The sequence below is a fragment of the Rhyacophila brunnea genome, unplaced genomic scaffold, assembly GCF_057557595.1.
Source record: "Rhyacophila brunnea isolate RB1 unplaced genomic scaffold, BYU_Rbru_1.0 scaffold_20, whole genome shotgun sequence".
Classification (NCBI taxonomy): domain Eukaryota; kingdom Metazoa; phylum Arthropoda; class Insecta; order Trichoptera; family Rhyacophilidae; genus Rhyacophila; species Rhyacophila brunnea.
In genome coordinates this window covers 25,856,137-25,867,360 of record NW_028232860.1, presented here as the reverse complement: position 1 = coordinate 25,867,360, position 11,224 = coordinate 25,856,137, and the positions used below count along the sequence as shown (strand labels likewise).

The following is an 11,224-nucleotide window of genomic DNA, read 5'->3' as shown; positions in this document are numbered from 1 at the left end:
ATTTGAGAATAATTATCATAAGCTTAAGGAACATCATAACTTATACCTAACTCTTAAACCTGTGATATCTGGTGACCCAACGTCTAAGGGATAACTACATATCTACGCACCAGTGGCGTGCGGTGATTTTTTGTTGTAGGGATGCTGTTAAAAAAAATATAGCAACTAAACCTTGGTAGGCGATTGATGAAGCAATATTAGGATTTAAGTATTTTTGCCGAGTGGCATCTCTGCTATATTAAAGAAATGTGTAATATTTTTTTTACCATGTCCGATGCTAAGAACATCACACGGGCTTCTACATGGTGGAGGTTGTATTAGGAGATTTTTGTTTTTACGAAAAATTGATGTTAGCCACTTGCTCAACATATTACGTGCATACTCTGGTCCAAACACACATAATCTGAATATATATTTGTTGGGAATAGTGGATTGTTTTGAGGATTGTAAATAAGCAACGTAGTTTTAATATACGATTAACTTTATTTATATTCAACTGCATGAATATTATTATACAGAATTATTATAACAGATTACATTTTATATGAGCGCGTTACAAATGACCGAAGATAACTAACTAGTATCACGCCGGCACACACAGGTGCGGCGTAATAGTGGGAAGTAGAATCCCTTTTACAAACAATAGTCGGTATCTAGCATCGGCGCAGCGAGTGCTAGGTCTCGACACGTACTTCTTTATTCTTATATTATTAATTATATTACTTAGTTATATTATTATATTAGACGGCTATCTCTAAACAATATTTTTTTCAATTGGCTTTTGTGAATCTGGGCCGCTTCTGAACTCAACTTCATGTTTAAATTTACTAGGTATATATTCAATATGTTCTTTTAATAACAAAACTAATTTATACATGAGTGATACATGAAACACGCAGTTGAATTTTTGTAATTTATCAACCAGAAATAATAATTAGCAAGGGGAAAAGTCATTTTAACAGTTGCAAGTGGTCATGCCTCCCACTGATCATCACCTAACTTGACGTTACGCGCATAGTTCAGTTGCTTACTGAGATACTTTTTCGTAAGCCTACCAAATATGAGAGACGCAATTGCTTTTGTGATTCGTCTACATTAAATGATAGTATATGGTCATGGCTTCCACTCCTCATCTCCTAACTTGATATTTTAAGGGTACCGTGTGTTCGCCTTAATTTTTAGTAGGTATATTAGTATGATACACGTAAGCACTTTGACTTCAGATTGCGTGCTAAGTACACACTTATTATTATTGTTTGCATCATTCCTCTTTCAGTTTATTAAAAGTATGTTTCTGAGGTATTTTAAAATTATGTATGTTTGTCCAAATAGTTACTTTTTCGGTTTATCAAAATCAATTGGTAGTTATATGATTTTAGATCATTGACGCGTTTTCGATTCAAATAAGAATTAGGTATTGCATGGATTTAAATAAAGCGCAAAGTGTTCGACCAGTGTGTGCTTCCCGTGATCACATATGCGTGTGAAAAATGGATCTTAATTAAAGAGAGATCCAGAAACTTGTAGTAGCACAACGTGGTATGGAGAGGTGTATGCTGGGCAAAACGCGAAAGGACAAAAAGAGGAATGAGTGGATAAGGGAGCACACAAGGGTTTGCGATGTAATAGAGCTTATTAAAAGCCTTAACTGGAGATGGGCTGGACACATACCTCAAAGAAGAGACAATCGTTGGACAAATCTAGTCATCCAGTGGTATCCAAGAAGTACAAAACGTCCGCAAGGTAGACCTAGATGCCGCTGGATCGATGATATGATAAAGTTCTGCGGAAGTACGTGGCAACGCAATGCACCGAGAGAAGTAGAAGCAGCTTGAAGAAGCCTTCATCCAGCAGTGGAGAGATTCAGGCTGATGATGATGAAATAAAGTATTACAGTGAAATCATATTATATTTGAAAACAAATATCTTATCACATAATATTAGTATCTCAAAACACACTTTTAATACGTATATACTTAAATAATATTAAATGGGGATAAGATGATTATGATGCTATCAGATAAAACAATTTAATCCATCCTAAATACATGATAGGATCATATCACTGCGAATGAACTGAGTATAAATATGGTTCTTTTTTTGTTAGATTGTCACTTTTCAGTGAAGCTTCGACCTGATCAAGCCACAATGAAGGTGTCATTCATCATTCTGGCCGTTATCGGTCTCTCTTATGGGACAGCGGCTCTCCCGGTTCAGCCAAGGGGGTTAAACGAGGATCTCCAGGACTTCGTCGATCTCATCCCCGTCGCTGAGATCCTCGACATCGTCGTGGCCAATTTGGAAGATCCGGAGATTCAGGCTGTCATCGATTTTATCTTCAGCGACGAGTGCAAGGTTCTGGTGATTGAAATCGGGAAGATTCCTGAATTCAACCAAGTAAGTGAATCAGTTTGTGTTTAAAAATATAATAAATGTCAGAAAACAAATTACCAGTTATCATAAAATATAGTGTCTCTATTTAACATTGAAGTTAATGTCTCCATCAAACCACACCCCTCTCGCATCATGAATCGGGTGTATCGCGGGATCCTACGCTTTCTTGTGAAGCGTATTTTTTTATGACTGGGATTGTCTCAGGTGCAATTACTCAAGACTGAGGTTACCATGTACTAAAAATGTGCTTTAAGAGTGCCTATGTGAGAGAGGAGTACGTAGAGGTAAAAAAATTAAAAGTAACAAAAGCTAATACAAAACTGTCTTTATGGAAAATGATTCGTAGCTGAATCGGTAAAAATCAGCGCTCGGAATGCAATGGATGTGGGTTCATGTCCCATTCGGCACATTTTTTTATTAATGTGTTTGTAGCTCTGAGATCTTACCAAACTATATATATTGTATATATATATATTGAAAAAGTTATAATTAATAATGTATCAGTAATTATTATTTATGCTAGTAGAATAAAATAGAATAAGTTATATATAATATGACCATTTATTACCTATAATAATATTATACAAGAAAAGGAAACTATTTATTTACATATTATATAAGTAATGAATATACTTAAATGTATACATTTAGAATTTATTGATTATAATATAAACAGTACAAATCTATTTTTTTTTCGAATTATTGTTCGAAATGGTATTCATATTTAGAACATAACTTAATTTTATACCGATACATACATACTAGTTATTTAAATTTAAATATGATTCCAAAAATTCGTTCCGATATCAAGATGCCATTATATCTCTGTGTGCAGTGATCTCTATTGTTTCATCCAAGATACCATGATTGTACATAGAAAGCTGTTAAACTAACACTGCAGGATAAATTAATGATCACCAGGAAGACATATGTCAGATTGAATCATAAGAAATGACAATTGCATGTCAGTATTTTGAAAACAATCAGCTGACACTTAAGCGGTCGTCCATAAATAACGTCACACAGTTTTCGGTATTTTTGATCGCCCCCTCCATCAGCACCCAACTCGCCATCAGCGGACCATTTCTTTCCACAAAATCATTTACGCCACTGATTAAATTACGTTACATTTTTGAACTCCCTCAAAAAAATGTTGGAAACGACCGATTTCACTACGTGTTCATAATGCTCTTACAGAATATTCTCATAAAAATAGTGTAAGTTTTGTTGGTTTTTGACGTTATAATTTATGGTAACCGGACAAAATAGAGCATGACAAAACAGAACATGAAAAAGCAGAACAGTGACAAAACAGAACAGCCAGAGGAAAAATAAAACATTCATTTTTGTCGTATCTATGTACTAATTAAATACTTATAAAAAATAAGTTTATAAAGGAAATACAATATATACATTTTTATTATATATTATAATCACTGCATGTTGGCCATTTGGCGTAAAAACCTCAATTTATCTGCTTGATTTCAGAATTATTAAACTCATTATTTCATTGTATCTAGTTAACCAAGCATTTTGATCATATTAGATTGATTAAGACGAGATATACCTAGCTTACCGGCAACACCGAGTTTAGCCCCATTTAATTGAGACTTTCCAGCAATTAGGAATGCAGAAATTATACATATTTTTTTTTTACGGCGTATTGAAAACCTGTCTTATTATCTACACAACATATTATAAAGATACGACGATTTCAATATTAAATGGTATATTTTTCCTGAAATGTCATAGTTCTATTTATCGCTGCTCTGTTTTATCATGCTCTGTTTATTCATGGAACCATCATTGAATACGTGTATTAATTAAGGCTCTAAGTACCAAAAAGTAGTATTGCCTGTAGTTACAAAATACCGAGTCATTGCAGTAAAATTTCATGAAGCAGACCTTTTGAAAAATGTGGTTTCACAGTGTGAAGCAATCACGGCTGCTTCTATAATTTTAGGTATTAAGAACTCGCAAGTGTCAACACACCATCGTCAGCCATTTTATATTGAATGCCGTTGACCACTGCAGTGCTACTTACACCATTATAAATAAAACACGCCAACGGACTTACAACGTAGACAGGTTTAAATATTTTGCTGTATTTTTTTGACTTGCTTGAGGGCACTTGAACCATAGTTATTGGCGTTGGTATGTAGAACATTTTTCTATAAAAATGTCAGTTTTTATTTTTTTGGTACTTAGCGCCTTAATTAATACACGTATTCAATTTATGCAACAACCCTATCCCTTCGTTCCAAATCATCATATTATATCAAACCCCTCTCCTCTATAATGAATGTGGCGTCATATAAGTATGACTGCTTATTTTTTACATTAATTTGCAGGTCATTGCCTACTTGGATGCAGCTGGTCTTCCTGTACATGATTGGATCCAGTGGTTGCTTGATCTGATCGGTCTCACTCGCTCGACTAAATCGGATGTCACTCCAAGAGGACTTGAGTCAGTCATCCAGCAAATCATAGCTGTTCTTCCCATTGATAAAATCAAGGCCCTTTATGAACAAAAGCTCACCAGCAGTCCAGACTTCAAGAACTTGGTCGATAAACTCCACTCACCAGTATTCAAGGGATTGACTGAAGCTTTGAAAGCCAACAAAAACGTCCAGAAGATCGTAGCTCGTCTTGAAGCCGTCGGTGTGGATGTGAAAGGATTCATTGAACTATTGAAGCAATTCTTCGGTCTCAACTATGCTTACTCCAGCCCAGTCAGGGGTTTGAATGAAGATCTCCAAGACTTCATTGACCTGATTCCCACTGAAAAAATCGTCCTTATCGTCAAGCAGCACATAAGTGATCCTGAAATTCAAGCTGTCATTGAATACATCTACAGCGAAGAGTGCAAAGCCCTGGTTATCGAAATTTCCAAAATTCCAGAATTCGATCAAGTAAGTTAAATATTAATGTTATTCTATAAACATAAGACGTACATAAAATGTTTCAATTATTGGATGACAATTTTATATATCCCCGAGAATGAATATTAACTATCAGCTGCAATATGCCAATAATACTACTTTATTTTTGATAAACTATTTTTCCTAACTTCATCAATTAATATTTTTATTAAAGGTTTTGATTATAAATTAACAAACTCGTTGTTAAACCATAAATAAAACTCATCGCTTTTTGAAATTTTGCGGTAAAATAACATCGATTACTGTTTTCAAAGTAAATTTGGTACCCAACGTTCTTGAAGCGTGACTCTATTCATGATGATTTGTCAGACTACAACTCGATATAGTTAACTGCTTTGTAAGCTCTATATAATAAAATCACCCGTTACCAGTTGATACTTTTTATGTCATTTAATTATACTATTTAAAATTATACTATATCATGTACATAATATTAAAAATTAAAAATGCAATATTGAACATACTAAATAAGGTTTCGATGGTTGTAAATTAAATTATCTATTACAATTAACAGATCGTCGCCTACTTGGACGCAGCTGGTCTTCCTGTTCGTTATTGGATCGAAGTCATCCATGATTTCCTTGGAATAACTCGTTCATCCTTCAAGGGAGTTTCCACCCGGGGACTGAACTCAATGATCCAACAAATCAAAGCCATCCTTCCAATTGACAAGATCAAAGCTCTCTACAAACAAAAGCTCATCAGCAGTCCGGCCTTTAAGGAGCTGGCAGATAAACTCCATTCACCCGTATTCAAGAGATTTACTGATGCCGTGAAATCCCTCGAGGGAGTTCAAAAAATTGTGGCTCGCCTCGAAGCTGTCGGTGTAGATGTTAAGGGATTCATTGCACGATTGAAAGAATTTTTAGGTCTTACCTATGCTTACTCCAGTCCAGCTATGGGTCTGAATGAAGATCTCCAAGACTTCATTGATCTGATCCCCAAAGAAAAAATTGTCGAAATCGTCAAAAGCCACTTGAATGATCTTGAAATCCATGCTGTCATTGAATACATCTACAGCGATGAGTGCAAAACCCTGGTCATCGAAATTTCCAAAATTCCAGAATTTGATCAAGTAAGTTAAATAATTATAAGTGTTTATGTGTGATTCTATAAACATGATACATACATAAAATGTTTAGTCAATTATTAGATGACAATTTTATATATATATATTCCAGAGTATGAATATTAACTATCAGCTGCAATATGCCAATAATAGTACTTTATTTTTCATACAATATTTTTCTTAAATTCATCAATTAATATTTTTATTAAAGATTTTGATTATAAATTAACAAACCCGTTAAAACAAAAGTAAAAATCATCGCTGAATGACATTTTGCGGTAAAAAATAAGAAAATCACCCGTTACCAGTTGATTTAAAATTAAAAATTTTACAATATTATGTACATAATATTAAGAATTAAAAATGCAATATTGAACATCCTAAATAAGGTTTGGATGGTTGTAAATTAAATTATCTATTACAATTAACAGATTGTCGCCTATTTGGACGCAGCTGGTCTTCCTGTTCGTCATTGGATCGAAGTCATCCATGATTTCCTTGGAATAACTCGTTCATCCTTCAAGGGAGTTTCCACCCGGGGGCTAAGCTCAATGATCCAACAAATCAAAGCCGTCCTTCCAATTGACAAGATCAAAGCTCTTTACAAACAAAAGCTCATCAGCAGTCCGGCCTTTAAGGAGCTGGCAGATAAACTCCATTCACCCGTATTCAAGAGATTTACTGATGCCGTGGAATCCCTCAAGGGAGTTCAAAAAATTGTGGCTCGCCTCGAAGCTGTCGGTGTAGATGTTAAGGGATTCATTGCACGATTGAAAGAATTCTTAGGTCTTACCTATGCTTACTCCAGCCCAGCCAGGGGTCTGAATGAAGATCTCCAAGACTTCATTGATCTGATCCCCAAAGAAAAAATTGTCGACATCGTCAAAAGCCACTTGAATGATCCTGAAATCCAAGCTGTCATTGAATACATCTACAGTGAAGAGTGCAAAGCCCTGGTCATCGAAATTTCCGAAATACCAGAATTCGATCAAGTAAGTTAATGATTTTTTCTAGAGTCTGAGTATGATTATATGAACATACTTCTGACATACCTAAATAATATATTTAGTGAGTTGTCGGATGACAATGTTATATATCCCAGAATCTGATTGTTAACTATTGGCAACAATATGCCAATAACACTTTCCTTTGGCTAAATTTTTTTCATAAATTCATTAATAATTAATTATCATTCATATTTTTATTACTACAGGTGATTTATAAGCCCGATAGAACTTAAAACTGTAAAAAAAAATTAATCACCTTTTTTCAAAAAATCAATACATGGCAATAACATTTGAACATGATTTCGGGCATATGGCCACCGCCGCTATTATTGAAGAAGCGCTGTCTGGGGTCCATTCAGTTATGCGCCATTTTTTAGAACACGGCTGGCCGTATATAAAACCAGTAACTTCACGCAGCCTCAGAGGTGTCAAATCGCACGACCTTGGATGCCAATTATTGATAGATCTATTTCTCGAGATCGACGTATCGCCAAATTTTTATTTCAATAAGTCGATGGTGGCGATCGTCGTATTGCACGTAGCGCCATCCTGTTGAAACCACGTCTCATTCGGATCAATTAATTTTACTAATTAAAAAACCCGAATTTTCCTAATCGCTGAACATATTTTTGCGATAAAACAACTCCCATAAGTTGGCAAATCGGTGATTATTTTGGATAAACTTGTAGCGTTGTTTAAATGTGACTTTGTCCATGATAATTTATCCGACTATGCTGACCGTAAATATCAGACAGTAAGCGCAGTATCCTAGTTCAGTTTGACAGTTTACCGTTCTATCTAATCAAAAAACCACCCGTTGCGAGTCGATAATTTGTTATATTTTTTTTTAGAATTATTAATAACCTTGTCCTTTTTCGTACAAGGTGGTTGTTATTAATTTTGAACAATCACAAACACCCAGGCTTTGAGAAAATCACATAAATATTGTATCCTTGACGGGAATCGAACACGAACTCTCGGGTAGAGGGCCAGCGCCTTACGCACTGCACCACGAGAGCCACCTAAGTTATTTAATTATATTATTAAAATTTTTACTGTATTATGTACCTACTACCTACATAATAATTCAAAATGCAAAATTGAGTATTCTTAATAAGGTTTGGATGTTCTAAATTAAATTAACTATTACAATTAACAGATCGTCGCCTACTTGGACGCAGCTGGTCTTCCTGTTCGTTATTGGATTGAAGTCATCCATGATTTCCTTGGAATAACTCGTTCATCCTTCAAGGGAGTTTCCACCCGGGGGTTGAACTCAATGATCCAACAAATCAAAGCCGTCCTTTCAATTGACAAGATCAAAGCTCTTTACAAACAAAAGCTCATCAGCAGTCCGGCCTTTAAGGAGTTGGCAGATAAACTCCACTCACCCGTATTCAAGAGATTTACCGATGCCGTGAAATCCCTCGAGGGAGTTCAAAAAATTGTGACTCGGCTCGAAGCTGTCGGTGTGGATGTTAAAGGATTCATTGCACGATTGAAAGAATTTTTAGGTCTTACCTATGCTTACTCCAGTCCATCCAGGGGTCTGAATGAAGATCTTCAAGACTTCATTGATCTGATTCCACAAGACAAAGTTGTTGAAATTGTTATGAGGAATTTGGAAGATCCGGAAGTTCAAGCTGCTATTGAATTCATCTTCAGTGCTGAGTTCAAAGCATTAGTCATCGAAATTTCAAAGATTCCAGAATTTAATAAAGTAAGAAAATAGTACCATGGTTATTAACAATATTTTTTACCATCTTTAATATAATACTAGATGCCATCAACAACTTAAGATAGCAAATGTGGTGTGGTATAAGATTTTCTATTGGTAATGAATGAATGAATGTTCAAGTTTTGTTTTAAAATTACATAAAAGTGGAATAATACGACGGTATCTGTTTATGCAAATTTTATTATTTCTATTCTGTTCTATTCAAATATTTATAAATAAATTAATACCTTTTAGCTTTCCCACTTCAAATTGATGTCTATTAGATGGCAATTCTTAGATTAATACTGGCCAAAAAACTAAATAAAAATGTATCAATAGCCGATAGAGAAAATACTTAAAAGGGTACCCAAGCTATTCCGCTGAACCAATAATACTATCACGTGAGAGCAGTTAGGTCTAATTATTTCGATACAATTACATATTATGTTGCTGTAATACATTTGAATTCCTTTGAAACAGCTTGTTTACCTTGCCCACTCCAGTTGAAGTTTTGTTAGCAATAATTATTACTCTAAATAAACTCTGAAAAAAAAAACCAATGATAGTATAATTTGTAGTAACCAATAAAAATACGTTTTAAAAATGTCACTTTCTGACATTAAATAATAAATTTTCATATAAACATGTTTGTATGAAAGTGACAGAAAATGGATGGGTATTCATTTGTTTTTTTTTATCTTATGAGTGGATTGTATGCAAGAGAAAGTATTTACGACCATCTTTTTTCATTTTTAAAATCTTGTATAAAATGAGAGGATATCAAAATAATACGTTTTGAATTTGATATAGTTATAAAAAAAATATATTTCAGAAAATACTTAAATAATAACTAATAAACTAATATTTTTATTCCTTGATTGATAGGTTGTCGCTTACTTGGATGGAACTGGTCTTCCAGTCAATGAGTGGATTCAGTGGATCCATGAGTTATTGGGAATCACTCGTTCTTCAAACAATGGAATTTCCACGCGAGGACTGAACTCAGTCATCCAAGAGATCAAAGCCATCCTTCCTTTGGACAAAATCGCTGCCCTTTATCGTCAAAAGCTCGCCAGCAGCCCAGATTTCAAAAAAATCGTCGATAAACTGCAGTCACCAGTATTCAAGGGATTGACTGATACTTTGAAGGCAAACAAGGAAGTCCAGAAAATTGTCTCTCGTCTCGAAGCCGTGGGCGTAGACGTCAAAGGATTTATCGCTCTCTTGAAACAGATCTTTGGTCTTAGCTACTAAAAAGCTGGTGACATTATGTTATCCTGAAGTATTTATTTAGGTACTGTATTTAAAATGACTAGCGCTTGGATAATGCTAATGTAATATTGATATTATTATTGGTATTCCTGATTATGGATGTTACTGATTAAAGTTAAGTGAGAAACATATTATATTATTGAATAAAACATATTCAAACATATTTAGTTGTATTATTTTTTATTGTGTACCTACTTAACCTTAGAGAGATAGTAAGTATAATGATTCACAGATGTCGGACAATTTTTGCACACCTTCCTTGATTGCAATAGTAATCGCAAATATTCTAATCCTAATGCATTTTAATCGAAAATATTCTAGGTAAAATTATAGTATTATCGGCCCTAATTAGTCTTTTCTACCTCTGCCGTGAACCCAATTCTAACTGAAATAAAAATTTAGAAATGCAATAAAATTAAATATAGCTTACTCTTAAAATCGTGTCAAAATCTCTAATGCAAACTATGTAAAATAGAAAAAAAAAATTAAACCAAACTTTAAACATATAAACATATTATCACCCACGGTGGCCGCGCGGGTTAAGCGTTGGACTATAACGCCGTGGATCCCAGGTTCAAATCCTGGGTCTGGCAAGTACACACATTGTTTTTCAATTGTGTGTGAGTCAGGGCATGGACCTAATAGGTTGAGCAAGTGGTTGACATACATTTCTCGTAAAAAACAAAATCTGTTAATACGAACCTCTACTCTGTGGAGGCCCATATGATCCTATTAGGATCGGACATGGTCGAGAAGAAGAAGAATAAACATATTATTTTACAAATCAAATGCGCTGTTACCTGCGCCATCTTAAGATACATTT

General features: G+C 34.5%; 1 protein-coding gene across 2 annotated transcripts; it reads left to right on the top strand.

Annotated features, from left to right (window-relative positions):
• The first annotated feature begins 2,116 nt into the window (after window positions 1–2,116).
• Window positions 2,117–10,563, top strand: LOC147071451 (uncharacterized). 2 transcript variants are annotated; one of them, XM_085948015.1, is made up of 6 exons: window positions 2,120–2,397; window positions 4,746–5,306; window positions 5,851–6,411; window positions 6,837–7,397; window positions 8,572–9,132; window positions 10,015–10,557. In XM_085948015.1, exons 1-6 carry the CDS (start codon window positions 2,149–2,151, stop codon window positions 10,381–10,383), a joined length of 2,862 nt encoding a protein of 953 aa, XP_085804141.1. In that variant the 5' UTR covers window positions 2,120–2,148; the 3' UTR covers window positions 10,384–10,557. The 2 variants fall into 2 exon arrangements, with proteins under 2 accessions (XP_085804142.1, XP_085804141.1); XM_085948016.1 differs by lacking the exon at window positions 5,851–6,411 and having other exon boundaries at window positions 2,117–2,397; window positions 10,015–10,563.
• The last annotated feature ends 661 nt before the right edge of the window (window positions 10,564–11,224 follow it).